This window comes from Coffea eugenioides, chromosome 3 (assembly GCF_003713205.1).
Source record: "Coffea eugenioides isolate CCC68of chromosome 3, Ceug_1.0, whole genome shotgun sequence".
NCBI lineage: Eukaryota > Viridiplantae > Streptophyta > Magnoliopsida > Gentianales > Rubiaceae > Coffea > Coffea eugenioides.
This window is the reverse complement of record NC_040037.1, coordinates 2,246,829-2,267,549: the sequence shown is the minus strand read 5'-3', so window position 1 is coordinate 2,267,549 and position 20,721 is coordinate 2,246,829. Positions and strand designations below refer to the sequence as shown.

The 20,721-nt window shown below is 37.9% G+C and overlaps 3 protein-coding genes across 7 annotated transcripts; 1 reads left to right on the top strand and 2 right to left on the bottom strand.

The window, feature by feature from the left end:
- The first annotated feature begins 83 nt into the window (after positions 1-83).
- Positions 84-5,207, top strand: LOC113767107. Its single transcript, XM_027311283.1, has 8 exons — positions 84-646; positions 1,533-1,940; positions 2,378-2,495; positions 2,790-3,096; positions 3,494-3,566; positions 3,959-4,049; positions 4,125-4,204; positions 4,911-5,207. Exons 1-8 carry the CDS (start codon positions 554-556, stop codon positions 5,043-5,045), a joined length of 1,305 nt encoding a protein of 434 aa, XP_027167084.1. The 5' UTR covers positions 84-553; the 3' UTR covers positions 5,046-5,207.
- Positions 5,208-6,391: 1,184 nt separating this feature from the next.
- LOC113764629 lies at positions 6,392-11,340 on the bottom strand. Its single transcript, XM_027308590.1, has 8 exons — positions 11,188-11,340; positions 10,426-10,842; positions 7,976-10,278; positions 7,605-7,874; positions 7,449-7,529; positions 7,083-7,194; positions 6,934-7,000; positions 6,392-6,624 (listed from the first exon to the last, which is right to left on the bottom strand). The coding sequence occupies exons 1-8, from the start codon at positions 11,312-11,314 to the stop codon at positions 6,525-6,527; spliced, it is 3,477 nt and encodes a 1,158-aa protein (XP_027164391.1). The 5' UTR covers positions 11,315-11,340; the 3' UTR covers positions 6,392-6,524.
- A 2,185-nt stretch (positions 11,341-13,525) lies between these two features.
- On the bottom strand, positions 13,526-19,610 carry LOC113764850. Of its 5 annotated transcripts, XM_027308879.1 has the most exons (4): positions 19,517-19,610; positions 19,112-19,188; positions 17,929-18,062; positions 13,526-16,956 (listed from the first exon to the last, which is right to left on the bottom strand). In XM_027308879.1, the coding sequence occupies exon 4, from the start codon at positions 16,882-16,884 to the stop codon at positions 13,792-13,794; it is 3,093 nt and encodes a 1,030-aa protein (XP_027164680.1). In that variant the 5' UTR covers positions 16,885-16,956; positions 17,929-18,062; positions 19,112-19,188; positions 19,517-19,610; the 3' UTR covers positions 13,526-13,791. The 5 variants fall into 5 exon arrangements, with proteins under 5 accessions (XP_027164680.1, XP_027164677.1, XP_027164679.1 ...); XM_027308876.1 differs by lacking the exon at positions 17,929-18,062; XM_027308878.1 differs by lacking the exon at positions 17,929-18,062 and having other exon boundaries at positions 19,112-19,177; positions 19,517-19,604.
- Positions 19,611-20,721: the final 1,111 nt, after the last annotated feature.

Here is a 20,721-nt window from a genome sequence, read left to right as displayed (position 1 = left end):
TATAACCTTGCCCCGCCAACAAACCACAACCCCCCCCCCCCCCCCCAGGGCCCAATCCACCAGACGACAGTCCTAGCTTGGTGTTTGTGTAGTAGTGAGTAACTTCGCGCTACATTCTACAAGCAACAAATTGCTGGAAGACGACGAAACCTTATTTGTATTCGTTCCCATGACAACTGGGGACCATTTCCCACCATCGAAGGTTGCTTGTGCGGCTCCTGATTCAGACTTTCTTTGTCATCATCTTCCCCGGCACCCGAACCGAAACATTGCAACCCTGAAATTTATACTGATGCAATTTGGTCCCTTCCCATCATCTCATCTCCAATTATTCTTTCACCAATTACTGCAGTCTTTTTCGTTGAAACCCGGTCGACTTTTTTGTTACAGTCGTTAAACAACTTGAAAACATAAACGCTTTCTGTTAACATTTGTGGATTAGAGTTGGTAAATGTAAAGACACTCATATTTTGTTAGATAAAGATAAAAGGACTTCCATTTCTTTTTTTCTACTGCTTGTTCTCTTTCATTTACCGATAAAGATCGGGTTTTTATGAGTGAGAACCAGAGAATGGAATCGCCCAGAACTTCAGCAGATGTGGGAATTGCAGTTTCAGCTAATGATGATCCTGCACGACCTGTACAGGTTACTTCACTGCACTATTACTGCTTGTGCTCTTGGGATTATAATTTAGGTTCTTCTGCTGGAATTTTGCTGAATTTTTACAATTTTCATTATGTAGTCAATCTAAGTCATCGTATGAGAATTGTGGTGTCCTTTTTACTTTATTTTCTCTGCGTTCCCTGTTTTTAATTCTTTAAGAAAAGGGATTGCAAATAGGGCAGAAAGCAAAAACTATAAAATGAAAAAGGCATTTTTTGCTGTTTTTTAAGTGCATTATCTTGTGGAACCTATAATTGAAGGATTCTGGATCGGTTGTTAAAAATCCTTCCATAAGTTGCATCTAGCCTAATTTTGGTCACTACTTGTTTCCTGTCGTATTTTATGATTTGAGAGGGTATAATCTTGTTCTTTCCTTTCTGGTCTTACAGCAGATTAATTAATGTGACAATTTGGTCTGTTCACCTAGAAGGGTTTTACTTTTCTTTGAGAGATTGGGATGGTGAACATTTGAGTAATGTCCAACAATGTTTAACATTTACTTTTAATAACCTTACTTCTGATTCTGTGCGAATTCGATGGATCAGTGCTGGGATTAAGCTGTCTAAGTATTCCTTTGATTAAAGCTGTATAGCTTTATCGCCGCATACATGATAGAGCTTAATTTAATTGAGTTACGGCAATTTTTGCCATCCACATCAAACTTTTACTACTGCAATGCTCTATCTGTTGAGGGTTGCTCGAGTCTTTTGACTGGCAGTTGGCATTGGTGTCACATGAATTCTTCATTTTAATGAAGCTTTATTATTTACATTCATGACGTAGCTATATTTTAGTTCCCATTCACAAATGATAAGCATGTTGCGTCATATTTCTGGAGAACTTATTCTGAAATGTGTGCTACATGCAGGAGGACATTCTAGATAGAGATTCTCTTAATACAGTTGTAAGTTCAGGTCCAAGTGCAAGGCGTGCAGATCTGTCCCTTCAAATACCTCCTAAACCAGCCGTGTTTGGAAATAGTCGCAGTGGAAAGGGTTTACTTCAGTCTCCTAGTATCCTGGGCAATTCATCAACTGCTGGCTTCCTCCGAGCTCTAAGCTTCAAAAGGAAGCTTACTGCAGCTGATGGTGAAAGAAGCTCTTTGCTTAATTCAGACCCCAAGGCAGCTCCTGAAAGCCCTGTTTTGGCTAATATCATGTCAAGCCTGTCTTGGAAAAAGAGTACTTCTCTTCCGGTAACGCCTGCATCAAATTTGTCTCCCTCAGTGTCCACACCTACTACCACAAGGACTTACAGTGAAAGAAAAAGATCAAATGTAAGTTGTTATCCTGAATTCTGCCAGTCTGCTATTGCTTTTGTTCTTCCTGGCTGGTAAGAGATGTAAATTAGAAACATTATTTTGAATAGAGCCACAACATCTACACCACACTCATATAGGTTATCTATCACATTGCTCTTGAATGTTGGACATAGATGCCAAATTGTAGGTAAGATTGTAATCATTGCAGTCATCTCAAAATGATTCCATATCCATATATCTTCCCCTTACTAAGATAATTAAATATAAACATATATCCAGATATCTTTACCTTACCAAGATAAATGTAGTTATGGAAACACAGCAGTCTTCCTTCTTCGTCTTCCTCTCTTTTTTTTTTGGGTGGGGGGAGGGGGTTTGGTCAGGAGGTGTGTGCCTTTCTGTCAAGGTTGTAATCTTACAGAACAATACTTCAAGATCTGCACTTGCTGCAGGTTGGTGCATCTAAAGCTGCTGTGTCAAGGTCCCTCTCTGTACCTGGGAGAAACACAGTCATTGTAAGATCAGCCTCTTTTGCCAATGCTGAAGAGTATCTTCCAGATGCTGATAGTGGTATGTCATGCGTGTATCCTTCAGACTTCATATTGTTACTCCAAGATTCTAGCTTACCTCATTCTTGGAAATTTAAGTTCAGTTGCTTGCAATGTTGAAAAATGTTATTCAGTGTCCATGTGATTTAAACTAATTAGTTGGCTTGTACACGGTTAAGTTCATATTTTTGTAGCCTTCTGCATGCAAGATTATAGTGCTTTTTAACTGGCATCCTGGAAAATAATTTTGTAGATTGATTGCTGGTAGGCTTTGTTTGGTTATTGTTTCTAAAACTTCTTCTTTCTTGCAAGTTAGACCAAATAACTCCTGCTCCACCTGACAATGATGAAGAGATTCCTGAAGAGGAAGCTATCTGTAGAATCTGTTTTGAAGCATGTGAAGAAGGAAACACACTTAAGATGGAGTGCAGCTGCAAAGGTGCTCTCAGACTGACACATGAAGATTGTGCAGTTAAATGGTTCAGCATAAGAGGAAACAAAAACTGTGAAGTTTGTGGACAGGAAGTTAGGAATTTACCGGTAACTTTGCTGCGTGTGCCAAATACAGCTCAAAGAGATAACAGGTTGGATGGACAAAGTAGTTTCAGTTCAGAGAGGATAAGGTAATTGACGATTTAAAATTCTGAGTAAAACCTACAAAATTTTTTTTTTTTTTATTTCCAATAAAAGCAATATTTGGGTAAGTAACCCTGTTTCTTGTGGGCTACTAAATTCTCCTCTAGGAACTTGGTTCATTTTCATTTCATTCATCAGTGCTTGTCACCATATCATCTCTAACTGCTAGTTGATAGTTAAGTTTATTTATTTTTATATTTTTAAATCGTTGCTCAAATTCTATGCTCAAAAGTGAATACCTGAATTCAGGGTTAATTTAAAAATTTACATTTCAGGGTTGTGAACTTGATAATACGACATGTACAACTCTTTTTCTTATTCCTCTAAATTATCTCTTTGGCTTTTTAAGTTGATTCTTAATGGATTTATATGTTTCTTATACAGTGCTTGGCAGGACTTTGTCGTTCTTGTCTTAATTAGCACAATTTGCTATTTCTTCTTCCTTGAGCAGTTGATGGTAAGTAATCTGGCTGTGAGATATGAAGTAAAGATAACAAAGTCTCAGAGGCTTTTTCCTTAGCACAATTTCTGTTTTTGTTTTTCGGAGGTGGGGTTGGGATGGTAGTGGAGAAATGGGCTTCCAGATATTTGTTTGAAAGCGATATGTATGTACTTAAATGCTTGAAAAGTGAAATGTAAAGAGCAATATCTTCAGAATTTTGTGAACATAATGAGAGAACTTAGTTATATGACAACTGCTACCAATTTTAGCGTACTTATAGATCAATAAATGTAAGCTTTTCCAGCTCAAGCTGAGAAGTTGGGGGATATTACCAACACTAAGTTTAAAAGTATAATGGCAATTACATCTGCAACTTTTTTCAATTTTCATGGTCTCTTTTTGTGCAGATTCACGACATGAAAACCCAGGCACTCGTGATTGCTGCACCATTTGCTTTTACTTTGGGCCTTTTGGCATCTATATTTGCTGTGATCCTAGGTATTGAATTTGTCTCCTGGGGTTTTTGTTCAACTTATAGTAAACATCAGTCTTAAATCATTTTATTTCTTGCAGCAATTAAAGAATATATTTGGACATATGCAGCACTTGAGTTTGCACTTCTTGCCATTATTCTCCACTTTTTATACTCCTGGGTAAGTGTATTGATTTACTACTTTGTATGCCTCTAATTGCTTTGTTTATATCAATTGCTGCTGCTGTTTGTGGTCTTCTAAAAAATTAAAGACCTCTCTCTCTGTCTCGCTCTCTATCTCTCTCTCTCTCTTTCCCCCCTTTTTGGCTTATCCAACTTATTTTGTGTATAATAATAAAAATCATCAAAAATAAGATATGGCGCTAGTTTTAATCAGTCTGACGGCTTTGACTTAGATTTGTGGAGTTACTAACACCTTGGCTCAAATGGGAGCCCAAAGATATTACTAAACGTTTCCAACAAAACTAGGAAGTAGCTGATGTGTGAAACGCAAACGAAATTCTCTGGCCGATGAGTGTCGTTATTGAACTAGTAAAGTTCCCGATGGAGAAGACAGTAGCACTCAAAACACTTGTTGTAATAGAACTGTTATAATTAAACAGCTGTTGCCACGACCTCTGTGTCTCATGGAGCCCCTGAATTTTGAGCTAACCAATCTCTGAGTCGTGAAAATTTTATTACAAACTTTGTACATGTTGTTGGTACGATTATCAACGCTTTGCCATCTGGAATGCCTTTTACTCAGATTTTCTTGTCATGCCTCGCACTTGTATCTTAGCAAGCTGAGGAAATACTGCGATAGTGAATCTTGTGTAGTAGCTTTGCTTTGAATTGCCTTGACACATGCCTTTTTTTGGCCTTGGCAGGTTCACCTGTCCGCAGTTTATGCAATATTAGTTTCTTCGGTTTTGGCATTTGGTCTGGCTACAAGTCTCAACTGTCTTTACATGCGATACTTCTACTGGAGAGTTCAAGTAACACAAAGCTCCAACCTTGCATAACCAGAGTTTGGAGAGAGAGAGAGAGAGTCTGCCAATCTATTCTGTTTAGTTAGTAGGAAGGTGAATATTATATCAACCACGGAACATTGTATACAGGATTTGCCACCAAGGTTTCAAAAAGAAGTAAAATAACAAGATGCTGGAGGGGTTTTGGACTTGTCATTTCTTTACCCATGGTACCCCTTTTATTTTAGTACCTTCACCGCATAAAGAATAACGAGAACTCGACTTGTGCCAAGTTGTTAGGCTTCTAAATTCTCCACGGTGGGTTGGAAATTTGACTCTTGTCAACCCCCTCCCTCCCTCAAGCCTTGTAGATGCTGCCAGCCCATAATGAAGAACTGATAATATTGTGAATTTGTGTTGTACCACTGAAAGTCGAATAAGCGGTGCAGGTGATTTTGCAGGCGTGGTATGCTCCTCATGTCATTCTTCTTGTTCAGATTAGTGCTACTTTTTGCGTATGAAAAAACAAAAGCCTTAAGGCTATTGCATATAACCAATTATTGTCAGGCAAATTTGAGACTGCACAATTACTTTGATGATCGGAAACCTAGGTCAACAGCTTAAACGGAACAACTTTCCAAGTCATCCCAGTATAATTTGGCGTGCGTGTCCTTGTGGCTGTTTCGACAGATTGTTTCCGTTGAATCTTCTATATGTGAAGTCTTTCGTGTAACGCCATTTACTGAAAGCGAAATAGAGGAGCAGCTCAACGTTTACTGCCCTTTTAAGGATAGGAGCAACAAAACTTTTAGATGCCATAGTATCCCTTCCTAGAGCTGTTAAGTCAATCGAGTAGCTCGAAAGCTCGTTAGAGCTCGGCTCGTTAATTTTGGTTAACGAGTCGAGCTCGAGCTCGAAACATGCTCGTTTAGTTAACGAGCCGAGTAAGCTCGGCTCGTTAGATACTCGAGTAGCTCGTTAGAGCTCGTTAATGAAGGGCATATTTGTCATTTTAGAAATCAAAATTATAAAAATTAAAAATTATAGGTTTTTATTAAGATTAATTTGCACGAGCTCGAGCTCGTGAAGCTCGACTCATTTGTGATAAACGAGTCGAGCTCGAGCTCGAGCTCGAGCCACATGTACATTTAACGAGCCGAGTTCGAACACATTTTAAAACTCGTTTTTCTAACGAGCTCGAGTCAAGCTCGGCTCGAATTAAACTCGAGTCGAGCTCGGCAACCAAATACTCGGCTCGACTCGGCTCGATTAACAGCTCTTTGAGTCATGGCTTGCCCTTTGGAATGACAGCTCAAAGCAAACAGGCAAACACAACCCACCCATCTATATGCTAATTTTCCAATGATAAAGTCAAAACATCAAAACCAGCAGAGCAAGACTAGACGAGGTGAAGACAACCTTATCCAAGTATGAAAACGCTAACATGATACAAGAACCAAAAGACAGAGAAGAGACAATGAATTGAGACTGTACATTGGATCTGGCTTTACAAGATTTTTCAAACAGAAAAACTTATTTGCTTTTAGTAACAGGGAGATACTGATTGGAACTATTTTTCTTCAACCATATTGTTGATCGAGTTCTCTTGACATTATCCACGAATAGACGATGCCTGCAATTGTGTACAGAGCAAAAATGTCAGATAGCAGTGTTAATGGTTGCCAATAAGCTAAAGAATGCCCTGGCACTGTTACCAGGACAATTGTCAAGATTATAGCCGTTTTCATTTTACTCTCATGGTGAACTGTAGATGGAATGGGAGCCTCCTTACATTCTTCTTCTAAAGTTTTTTCTTTTTTCTGCAATTAAGGCCTACAAATAACTTGCATCAAGTTTAAAATGTTCAGGTCAATCTAACCATGCTCATATTTCTAGTGCTCCAGTTATAAATTTGCCAACTCTTGCAAAGGAACAAACCAACCTTTCGTACTCAAGTCTCTGAATAACAATTCCATTCAGTAGCAGCTCAGAGCTGTAAACTGCTGCACCTGCAGATATCATTATGCTTTATACTTCTATAGTATTTGCATTGCTTAATTGTTATTAAATGACAGTATAGTTAATTCCAACCTTTCTCAAGGAAGGGCACACAAATTTCGTAGTCTTCTTCACAAGAAAGAATCAAAATGTCATCTGGGAGTCTTTCATCTTTCCATGCAGATCTTCCAAGTCTCTCCACCGCCTAAGGAATACAACTACGAGTCAATGTTCCAGAGCCATTTCAGATCCATTAGTGGAAAGAAACTAAAACACACATAATCAACTAAGTTCGAGAGTTTTTTTTTTTATGCAGTACTGGTTAAAACAGCGAATTGTAATTCACAGAAATACACAGAGATCATGCAAGTAAATCAAAACTTAAATTTGGGAGCGTGCTTGTGTGCTACTAAAAATGTTTGGGTGAAAGCATCAAAAGTGCCAGGGAGAAGTACAAACCAAACCATGAACTGCCTTGACCAAGCTTCCCAGTATTTCTTTACCAGGCTTTGTGTTTGGGGTGATGAGGACTCTTAGTCCCTGCACATGATTTACCATAAGAGGGCGACTACAAAGGTACAGCAACCAGTAAAAATGATGAGTTCAGGTTATAACCTGCAAAAGTGGGTGCTGGCATGCCCGTGATAATGAAACTGGCATACTGAAGCCAAACTCCTTTTCTTTTCTGGCATCTCTCAGTATATAATTTCTCTCATCAATGAAGCAATTAGCTTGTCCACAACTCTCCAGCCATAAATGTGTCACCACTGGCTTGCCAAAAGCAATAGCTTCTAGCATATTCCTGGTGCGGACAAATTCATCAGTTATGAAGTGTGTTGCCTCTGACAAAGAGGATGCTACCAAAGCCCCAAACCGAGCCAAAATCTGTGACAAAAGAAGTAACTTGAGAATGCATAACTTTGAACAATTTTCCAGCACATGTACATAAGTAGTATAGCTAAGCAAAAGACAGCACAATCCACCACCTTCTTCTGTTGTTTAACTGTATCTGCATCCAGGTGGCGACTGAACATGGCTCGAACAGTAGTCATATCTCTCCGTCTCCTCAAGTCCTTCACACCACCTGTAAATAATGGACTGGTAGTATTTGTCCTACTATTAAGTTCTTTCATGAGAGATGACCCTAACAAATTTTTCCGACATGACTGTTTATGATATTCATCGCCCATGCAGATGGGTGATGCTGCACTTATTGGGGTTGTAAAACTAACAGGAGTCGTGCTTGTAGAGGCCCCGGATTTACGTCTATCTTTGGGTGATGCATCTTCACTTCCATTCATAATCTCCCCTTCAGCAGATCTACTATTATCCATATCTATTTTTATGCCTGAATGATTCGATATTATAGACTTAACCACATTTTCCTGAATATTAGACAAATTTCCATGTAATGAGCTACCGACATCAGTCCTATCAGCCAAAATAATTTTACCTTGGCTTACAGATGTCCGCTCGTCCTGATTTTCGACTCGATTCATAGAACTGCTTGTAACATCACGTTTTGATCTTTTAAACCTCGTAATGTTTTGAGCACCAGCTTCTTGACTAACCAATGGCAACTTCGAACGAGTCCTTCTCCCTTTCGGATATTCCAAACCAAATGTTTTCACATTGCTGCATCGATCTTGATTTGATTGTCCAATTTTCCTCGCATTGTTATGTCTAAGTTTACCAACACCATTTCCCAACCTAGAACTATCCAAGTTGTTTTCAGCCTTTGATTGACTTGCTTTTGCTGACGCCCTAGTTCGACGAGCAATAGGTGTCAAAGAACCAAGTTCCTCAATTAAAGGGTGTCTTTTCAAAGATTTTCGACCAGCAGATGCAGTAGCAAGCGTATGATTAATATTATCAACATCACTTCCCGCTGGAACTCTATCTTCCTTTCTGGGCTCAACCACCTTAGAAACAGTGCTTAAGTTTTCAGTTCCATTTGTAATCAAGTCCTTCAAGTTTGCTTTAGCCCTCTTTGACCTTTTCAAATTCTTAGACTGTTTAACGGATGAACTATATGACTCTCTACTTAATTTGACACCAGTTCTCCTTGCTTTCTTGGATTGTCTCGTAATAAGTTCAGCATCTGATGAACAAGTTCTTTTCTGTGTAATGCTTTCGTTAAAACTTGATCTGTCATCTGTGCGAGCACTCTTTGTCACGCTTGTGATACCTTCATCACCATTCATACAATCATTTTCTTTCACACTTACAGCAAATTGTAAGGCTTCCATAGCATCAGCAGCCATTTGTGTGTCAAAACCCACATCCATCTTGTCTGGCAAATCCTTGTGAGCACCAGCATCTACTACCCTCTCCACAGAAGCATCACTCATCTCTTCATCCATATCTGGTAGAAGATTCTTTTTAAAGCTTGCCTTTCTCGGCTTTGAAGACTCATTTGCTCTGGAATTTTTGGACAACAGCCTTGAATCAGACAAGAATGCATCCTTCAGTTTTCTGGTGTTGTCCACTATCTTCTTCTTATCTGTATCAAGTGGAATGGTTAAGCTACTTTTGGAGGTAAGACATAGAGGTTTTGTGGAGTGGGGAATAGATCTCTGCCTCAGGCTACGATTTTCAAAGAACAATTCCCTTTTCTTTTGGAAAAACTCTCCCCCTCCTTCATCTTCGAGATCATCATCCCAGTTGAAAATCCCCTTTCCTCCATGTGAGCTTCTAACAGCAGCTTTCTTGGCCAAACTTTGAATCCCTTTTGCACTAGAGACAGATCTTGATTTTCTCCTGTTTGACTTTGAGAATGTAACATCTTGATCAGAACCAGCCGCATTGAGTTCAAGAAATTTGTCCACGACATCAAGTGCATTGGCTTGAGATAGATCTCCAGGTTCTTGGGAATCTACATAACTTAAACCTGCCAAATCATGTTCCGATGCCAACTGAGGCACACCTCCAGTACCATCAGAACCGTTCCTACCATCATCTGCTTGTTCGATCTCAGACACCACCTCATCCATAAAGAGTTTTCTCACTGCTGAACTACCTAACTTGCGTGTGTTTTCATTCCCTAGTTCCTTGATTCGTGGATCATAATCCTCCATACTATGTTTCTGATTAAGTTCATCGGTCAACTTGAGTGAATCTCTAGTACTATGTGATTTATCTTTCTCAGCAGGCTGCACATCCAGAGAATCGTTGCACTTTTTGGGACAAGAACTACTATCAATTCTTTTGATAGCCATGTTGCGAGCTGCCAAACCAGAGGCTCTCATGGACGCTGCACGAACTGAAGTAAATGTTCTCGCAATAGATCCTGAAAAACAGATGCATTAGTTTTGAGTTTGAAATGATAGTCACTTCACTTAAACCCATGCCTTTGCTTCCATGAATATTAATGAGACCACATTAAAAGCACACATTGTGTTATCAAAAATTAAATTAAAAAAAAAAATCTGCCAACCCGAACGACGCCCTTCATTGCATAACGCATCGGATTGTGCTTTAGAAGCTCCATCACTTTGTTTGCTAAGTTCAGTGTCCAATGTAATCTCAAGGTCATCTGAACAACCAATTCCTTTTGTTGCTGGGTCATCATCAGATAGCTCCTGGGTATAAGACAAAACCTCAGTTTTATCACTACCCCCAGCATCACTATCAATTTGAACTTGAGTATCAAGGCCATCCAACACTTGAGTTTCACCACCAAGATCCACCACCTGGGTTTCGCAAGTAATATCCACTACTTGGGTCTCATCACCAAAATTCACCATTTGAGTCTCAAATGCATCTCCAAATGGGAAAGCATCGTCCACAGGCAATGTGTCTTGTATAAATTGTAACCAATCATTCTCATGTTCGAATTCACCAGCTAATTCATCTGAAAAGACGAGGGAAATCCAAGTACGACCTTTCAAATCAACTTTCAGACCCACATCCAACTTTCAATGTACAATTTTGAAATTAAAAAACCTGAAGAGAAATTAAAACACGAAAAGGCTATCGTAATAAAGGTTTTTCACATTGAAATACAGCATTGGCTTGTACCTTCATTTCAAAAAATCACAACTTTATTGGAACAAAACAAAATTTATCTTGTAAAAATTTCTTCAAACCAATTCAGACGTGGGACAAACTCATCAAATTAACGTAACATTGAAACAAAATAAATTTTTTTAAAAAAGGACAAATTTTAAGAGTAAAAAAAAAAAGATCGAAATTTTACCATGAAATTGAGGTGGAGAAAATTCCCCATTCTCAACCGGCTGAGTCTCGGTATCGCTTAAATCGGAATTTGATTTGAATTCTGCTTGTTCGATCTTCTTCTCATCGTCATCTCCCGGCTGACCCATCTTACTTCATCTATCAAAATACCACCAACGACTGTAATATCCTAAAAAATATACAAGTAAACGACACTCAAACCCCGAAAAACTAATAATTAATTGCTAGAAAAGGTCAAGCATAATAAAATAGTTTGGATGAATAACGTTGAAATTGTCGAGTGAAAATCTTACACAGAAAGCTAGATCGAAAAGGGAGGACTGAGCGAAGGAGAGGGTTTAGGGTTTGAGAGAAGAGTGGAGGGAAAATTTAGGGATTAGAAATTTTGGAGGGAAATTTAGGGATCGGAATTACTCCTAATCGGCCTTTAACTTATCCTACTTTACCGATTCGGGTTGATTTTTCGTTTCATCAACGGTTAAAAAATGAACACTGTGTTAGAAAGCGTGAACGCTTTTGCTGCGAAGTTCTACGCCTTCAAAAGTTGAAAACATTCTGTTCACATATCGCATGGCTGAAAAAAAATGCTCAAATATCGCACTTATTAAATCTGGGTGTATCTCTACAATAATAAAGCCTCCCTAAGTGTTAACTTTGTTTGTTTTCAAAATTACCATATTATTTCTGACACACAAATCACATTCAACCGAAATTACCTCTCTTTAATTCTCACGTTCTCCCTTATTAATGATTTTTTTACTTCCAATTATACATATTTATGTGTAATACATTTTTATTACATATTACATAAAAGAATTATATTCATTTGTACTATTTTGTGATTCTTTTAATTAAAAATATTTTTTAACAAGTTACACATGCATCGAGTGTGTCTCAATAACTAGTAACTATAATAACATAGTAATACAAATACTCGATGGCTAAATCGTTGAAATGTACCTACTTTGATCCATAATATAGTAACTTTATTTGCACAACGTGTAACTTTATAACAAATTTTTATGAGTCCCACACATATTATTAAAAACAAAATACAAGAAATGATTTGAACCGTACATTTTTTTTAAGTCAGATCCTGACCGTAAAATCCTGACCGTGAACAGCTCAGAAGCGATCCATATGATGACCGTTCCCGTCCCTCGTCCCTCTTACCATCACGCCGCTGTGTCCCTATTTATCCCCCGCGACTTTTTAGTTCATATTGCTTTTGTGGATATCTGGCTTTCGTGTCTTTTTTCCATAATGATGATAAAAGCTGGATGCTTGAGATATTCAAGCGGTGGTCTTTTCCATGATATGATGGTTGGACTCCACAGTCGATAGTCAAATAAATGGGTTGGTCTTATTGAGTTATGCTACTAATTCTGTTTAGGATTATTGTACGAGAAAACTAACTTTGGTGATTAGTTATGCTATATTATGGATATATGTTTCCTTAGGAAAACTACCATATCCAGTAGTTCTTGCATCGAATTAATCCTTAATCCTTAGTTTCGATGGTTAATTTGCATACTACTTCTATTATTGACTTATTAGTAAGTTTGACAACATCACGTAGTGACAACCATAATTAAGCCATTAACCATAATTAGCAAAATTTATGTTCTAATCAGTTGAATAACTATTTTGGCTAATCCTAAATAGTTTTGTTACCATATGTGATATTTGCCCTCAGTAGTAACATCACGTGTTAAAACCCACCCATAAAATGGACGATTCTTATTACTTTTTAACTAATGGATCTTGACTTTCAATTTTAATGGTATCTTATACTGGCTTTGCAATGGTGAGAAAAAGGATGGAAATATATATATGTAGCATGGGATGTGATCTTCTAATAAGAATTACGTGGCTAGGAACAAGAGGATCATGGAACAATAATCCTGAGAGTGAGAGCGGCAACAAGAAGTCAGCAAAGGCAAGCACTGCTTGGAGTAACAGCCACGACGCAAGTATTACCAATTGGGCGATAGATAAAGCTCAGGAAATAATAAGAACATTGATGAAGAAGCAGTGGCAATCAAACTAGTCTTGTGCAAAGCCGTGGAAAAACAGTGAAGCAGAATCAAGATTCAAGTTCGCAATCAGCAACTCTTGAGACAGATTAAATACGGCAGACCCCTTGGTAACAGGAATTCTAATTGAGGATATTTCCAAGCTTAATGACATTAATTAATTGTTTCGGAAAACAAGATTCTTAAATTAGTCCTTGGATATGTAGTGAATCTTCAGTTTCATGGAAGAATTCCAGCTTTTTACTATCAAAAATAAATAAATGCTATAATGCAATGGCACCCCAATCCTAAAGAAGCCTAAAGGAGATAAAAGACCATACATGCATTGTGATTCCGATAAAACTAGTTTTAAGACAGTTCCGAGGATTAAACCCAAAAGATCGGCCAATTCCAAAAATTTTTAAGCCTAAATTCCGATAGCATGCTGAAATACCCCACTGTTAAATTTTTTTTTTTTTTTTTGGCCAAGTTACAGTTACAACCAGGGCTTCCGTACAAGAAAGTCCTTGGTCTGGGAGGCACTACTTAAGTACATGACAAAAATCTGAAGGAAGAGAGAGAGACGACCATCAGCTTGGGCAAAAAAAGTATATTGGAAGTGCAGCAGGATCAAGCTCCCAGAAACCTCTCAGGCTGCCATCTCTCTCTTCTGTCAGGCGGACAGAAGGAATTTGGTGGGAGAATCTGAGCAGCTCCGCCCAAGGTATCTGCCTAGTCACTGTTGATTGTCCTGCTATTTGAGGCTTGAAGACGGACTTAAAACCAGTGACCAACTCTAGAGCCAACACGGTTATCACTTCCTCGTTTCGTTCCACGACTTCCACAACATCATATTCACAATTCTCCAAGTCTGAACAAGTCATTTCAGATCTCCAATGTTTATATAAGGCCCAAATATCACCTTTTTCTGGGTATACGGCATAGACATTCTTCTCAACCTTAGATAGCACTCTGAACTGATGAGAGAAGGGTCCAGTGCTTGTGAACATTTGTGGTTTTCCCTTTCCAAGCTTGAAGTTCCCACAACAAATCGGCATCTTTTTATCGGTCCACTGAATTACATCTTTTGATAGAGAACAGGGAACAAGCCATGTCAAGTGCAATGCAAACCTGGGAGGCAAATCTATCTTCTTAATCCTACCATAGTACTTGGGTAAGGCGTCTTCATCACCATACAAGGCCCATATCTGACCAACTTGGAACTTTTCCTCAGCCTTTTCAGCATCAAAATTGTAAAATTCTGGTTCAGGAATTTCATAAGCTTCTGATGCTGAAGTAGGTGAGTCTTCTTCAATTTCCTTTGCACTACTGTCAAAGCCATTGGAATAGTTCTGAAAATCCTCTTTTTCTGCTTGCCCTAAAACTGAATTCCCAACACCCTTTGCCTTCAGTTCTACTTTATCTGCTGAAGCTTCATTTTCCTCAGACTCTTCTATAAGATCCACCACACCTGCCCAAGCAGCATTTCCTTTGGGCTCCACCTTCAATCCAACGAATTGTGAGGGAGAAACATGTTCACTGGATTTCTCCTTTGGCTCCAGAATATCTTCCTGAGATCCAGAACAAGAACCGTTAGGATGCATGTGTCTCCCATCTGTATCAAAATATTGAGAAACATCAATTCCGTCAAGGGTAGCAGGCAAAGAAGCAGGGTCAAGTTCAAAAGATCCTTGGGGAACACATTTTCCTTTCTTCCCGGACATCTGGAAAGAAGGAATCTTATGGGAAAATCTGAAAATATCCTTTGGTGGAATTAGGAATGAGCTGATTCCATTCCTTGATATACGACAAAAAAGAAATGCAAACCCTTTCAACTTACCCAAATACGCTACACGTACCCCACTATTGTCTGCATAATCAGACAAAACTTCAACAAACTCATACTCAAATCCTTTCTTCCCATGTGGATCACTATGCCAGTTTACATCCCAGTTCTTAAACAAGGCCCATGTTTCACCTCTTCTGGGATATATCTCAAAAGTGTCCATTTGGCTGCCCTTTTTCCACTCGACACGATGTGAGAACATTGAATCATCTGCACTATTTTCACGGTTTCCATAATTGAACTTACCACAAGAAACTGGCAAGCCTTCATTAACCCACTTGATTTTATCCTCACTGTCAGGGACTGGCTCTAGCCATGTTATTTGCAGCTTAAACCCGGGAGATTGGACATTTTGGACCAGAGCATAGAATCTAGGCATGGCATCCAGAGTGTCATAAACAGCCCACATCTGTCCAACAGCAAAACATTCTTTTTTTCTATCTTTGTCAAAATCATAAAATTCTGGATCAGGAATTTCATACAACTGTGGATCAGAACTATTCTCCATGTCATTTTCTCCATTTTGTAGAACCTCATCAGAAGGAGAAACTTCCTTATCTTTCACCTCCTTTTTGTCCTCTACAATGTCAGCAGAAAAGGCAGCTTCTTCGGTAATACTATTATCTTCAACCTCTTTGCGACCAACATTGAAAGATCCACTGCATTTGGACTTTTTAGACGGGTTTGCCTCATCATCCCCACTCAAATTTTCATCATAAGAGACTCGTTGCTTACTACGAGTAGATCTCCGGGGGTTCTGATCACCATGATATCCAGAATTTTGACCAGGCAGACAACCACCGTCTTCTTCGATATTCACATCCGCTCCAGATTCCATGCTACTCTCAGAGCTGCAACTTTCAGTAGATTCTGCTGATTTGTTCCTTTTCTTCATAGTCACTTTTGAGCCCTTCATATTGTCAATCTTCGTGTGGTTTTTGTTCAGTTTAGACTCTTCACCAACGGTAGCAGTGAATCTTTTCTCTGCGAATGAATCCCTATTTACGTTTTTAATGTTGACACTTCCCTGCATTGCCTTTTTAGGAGACGAATTTTTTGTTCTTTGTGGGACAGTAGTAGAGTTCCCCTTGCTAAAAGCACCTGACTGTTGAGGAAATGTAGGCTGACTTGAATTACCTCCAGGAATCCCACTAGGAGGGTTCATCTCATAACCAGTGAAGGCCTTCTTACAGTTTTGACAGCTTAAAGTTTTATTGAGTACCTCCTTATAGTATTGGTATTTAACAGAACAAAAAGGACAGATGGTCCAGAAAGTATCCAATTGAGTCTGCTGTTGCTGTTGTTGCCGGTGCTGCTGGTTCACAAACTGAGAAGTAGAACTGTTCATAAATTTGTTTTGAAACCAAGGATGTCCTCTGACATTTGTCTGCCTAGTTCCTTGATGTGTAGCCAACTTTGATGCTTGATATTTTCCCAGAGCTTTACATTTATTGTCGTACAAACACCGCTTTTCAGGATCCAAAAGCACCTTTTGAGCTTCACCAACCAGTTTAAAAGCGTCTGATGCACCTGCGAACTTGTTTTTGTCAGGATGAAGTGAAAGAGCAAACTTGCGATATTGTTTCTTGATTGCGACCTCATCAGCTGCTGGCTCAATTTGGAGGATACCATACCAATCACTCTCACCTCTGTTAACCTTGTTCTCAGCAGCACAATGCACATCACAAACCAGGATCATCTGAGAAATATTCACGAGATCAGGATAGAGATGCTGGGCCCTGCCAGCCATCTTCCGTGCACTCACAAAATCCTTCTTCTGCATCTTCTTCTCTGCTACCTCCATGGCCCTGATGGCTTCTTCTTTATTGCACTCCATCAGGATCCAAAAGGACTAGTTTGAAATGTACCAAGGTTAATACGCCAGAGCAGCTATCTTTACACCTAATGCCTGACATAAAGACAAAAGAACAATCTTAGAGGTGCTTGAGAAGGTTTGGTAATGTTCAGGGAAAACAACAAGACACAAAACATTTCCATCACTGAGTATGCTAATAGTAGTCAGAATTAACAAATCAAGTAGAAACAATAGAAGAACATAATATTGCCAAAAGAATAAGAAAATGCAACAGAAACGCTCTTGCTTCTATTTGAATATAACTGAAAAAGAAGTTGGTGAAGACAGTAATGCTCCATCCAGACGTGTCTCGCATAGATGAAAAGCATAACTACAACAATAGGAAATATAGAATACAAGGTTTTTGCCTCCACAAAAAACAGGCGCACCCATCCTTGACCTCGGTACAGATTATCAAAAGAATTATGTGCCACAATTCCACATATCATATACATCTATTGATGAAATTATCCAGAAATTCAACATTTAGTAGTGCAACAGAAAGTTTACTAGATTATTCTGTGGATTGATATTTCATTTGCTCAGTTGCTATGTATTCATTAGTTCTGCAAAAAGTTTAAAAGGAAACAAAATTTAGTGCGAATCAATTGAACTCATAAATAATCACAATGAATTAGCTCATAATTTGAATCGTTTAATGATTCATTATTCAACAATTATTCTTTTAAGGTAAGAACCTCAGTGTTAATGAACTCCTACACCTACCAGAAAGCAGCTTAAAATTTCAACGAATAAGGATATTTCAACCAAATGTTTTAGCCAAATGGAAACTGCAGGTCATATTATCCAAAAGAAACATATATCAGATTATTAAAGAAAAATGACATAAACCAGCAACAGATCAGTGCACAGGCTAAGTATCAACAAAAAGACACACTTCAGCATTGCAAAGAGATGAAATAAGTCAAAAAGTAAAACAAAAGAGACAACACTCAAGATTTTAACAACACAATAGCACATAACACTGATAACAGAAATCAGATAAGCATCAACAATCTATCTCACATCATAGATCTCCATTCTTCTCCCTAGTTCCTTCCCACCCCGTCAGCATCCCTCTTATGTAGTCATCATCTCTAAACTTGCTGGCTGATGACCATCGCACCACTTCAAGAACAATGGAATTTTGCTACAAACAGCTGTAAAACAGTTTAACAATCTTAAAATGGCTACTAGGCTGTTAATCTCACTACTTTATAACAAAAATGGGTGCAAAGGAATTGGTATATTACTTTAAGCTGAATTCTGGAATTCTAGTACTTCCAAAACAAGGCAAGTGGTTTTCCTATAAATACAAAAGATAATGACAATAAAAAAAAACACCACGCAGCTGAAGAGACTTTCCAAGAATCTGATGCTTGCATATAATACAGTTTCTGTTACTTCCTCTCTCAAATAAATTCATGGCAATAAACGATGCTTGCTGCCATCACATGGTAGAGAAATCGTATCATTTATCTTCCACTTGAGACCTGATCAAGTACTCCTTGACTGTTTTTGTAAAAAAAGTACAAGACATTAATGGAGCAACAGACATGTGTCCAAAGAGCACTGGATCCAAATCCAAATCAGATTTGTCAACCTGAAAGTATGTGCAACTTCATACAACCTGTAGAACTAGCTATAAGTTGACCAACAGAATTAATACTCGCGCAATGAAGTGCAACAAACACACAAGATATCAAAGAATCTACATGCAACAGGATATACCTTCTTCATAAAAGGTGGTAAATCCTAACTTTCCTAGATACAGGATTAAGTCAATAAACAACAAGAATGCATAGAGACACATTGCAGTTGACAAAAACCTAGAATAGCAAAGCTAAGAACCATTAAAGCAGCCATGTCAATGAGTGACCCAAATCAGAGAGTCCACAAGGCACAGAACAGGGCAAGCCACAGACAAGTAAAATTTATCATGATTAACCACCAAAAAAAAAAAAGAAGTTCGTCCAGCCACTGAATCAGTTCATAACACAAGTTTATAATCTCAAACATATTTCTCTAAATTATGTAACTTGTAATATAAACAGAGTAAAACATCAACCATAAGCTAAACAATCCACTTCCCACCATACAAAATTATTACTTGTGACACACATACAAGAACCAAAACTACCCAATAAAGCGAAAAGGGATGCTCAAATCAAAGAATTAATTGCATGTTCACTTCATCTTAGGTCCACACCTTAAGCATCAGAGCCCCATTCAGACCATGCACACTGATTTCCCAGAACAATGTGATCCAAACAACCTGCAAGATGACTTGAATAGAAGCGATAGCCAATAAAGGTTCATCAAAGACTTGAGAAAGATCAAAACTTTCCAAATTTAATACTAACAGACAACAGGTTTCTAAGGGGATCACTCAAATTTCAACAAAAAATTGTCGCTTTTCATTTTTGCCCCAAAAAAAAGGCTCTTTTTGAGCAATCCAAAAAGCCCTAAACGGGATAAGTTCAAATACACTAAATCAAACTGAAGAGACCCATAATTTGAATGATTAAGAAAAAAATTTTGCATGACAACACAAGACGAGCACAGTGAAATTCAAGAAGAAAATGAGGAAAAATAAATAAGTGAGAAAGCTCACTTGGTTAAGCCAAGGTTGACTTTTTGACAAGTATGCAAGTACAGGCACTGATGGAAAGGGGAAAACTGGGAGGCAATAATTATGTGCGCATGAAGGAGGAGGCTTGGGTTTGTGAGGCAGGAGAGGGTTGGAGGGAGAGGAAAGTAGTCTTTGAGTTTCGATTAATTACTTTCGGAGTCCTGAGACATGTATTTGTGGTGAGTCTCTGTAATTTTGTTAAACTTCAGGGGCAAAGTATTTCACTTGTTTTCCAAATTTACCCCTAACCTAAAACTTAATGACATGTGAAAATATTAGGACTGTCAATTGGACGAGACTAGTATTGTAAATATACTCTGGATGAGAGTGCTATAATAAGTTTACTCATACTTGCATCTATAAAATATATTTACAACGTAACTAGATGTTAATCTGAGCGTTACTCTAATAAGTTTATTCATACTTGCATCTACAAAATATATCTACAATATTAAAACCGCAATTAGATGTTAACCTAGTGTCACGATGTAGAGGTCCTAAGTTCAAATATCTTTCTCTCTCCGTGCTTTTTAAACCTCATCATTTTCTTGTTAAAAATTTTAAAAAAAAAACTAAATGTTAACTCATGCAAGATATGTGCAAATTTTCAAAAAATCGATAATGTAAAATTTTTATAGAAATTTATTACTATAGTGACTGAACCCAACCTATTGACAAATATGGAAAATGAGTCAGGGGTGGACAAGTTGCTAGTCCAATCGATAGGTAAGTAATTAAGGTCCTGTTTGATAATTCAGTTCAATATTTTTATTTAATGGATTTAGATCTTAACATATTCAGACGTTTGATAACTAAAAATTAAACATCTGAATTAATTAAATAGCACTGAATTTCCAAGATAAAACTTGCTCCCAAAATTAAGTAATAAGCTATTCACTTATCACTGAATGTGATATGCACTTAAATGTATTAGATTTAATACTTAACAATTCAATAATTTAATAGATTCAAACTTTAGATTTCAGATTTCAAACTTCAGTTTTATCAAACTTCAGTTTTATCAAATGCATCCTAAATTAACGTATCGATAAAGTGATACTTTCATTAGTTTACTGCATATAAATTTTATAAATAAAGTGCTTGCAAATATTAAACATTGAACTTGACAAGATTATAATATAGAAATATTAATATAAGACTCAAATTCATTTGTCATACTTTATAAA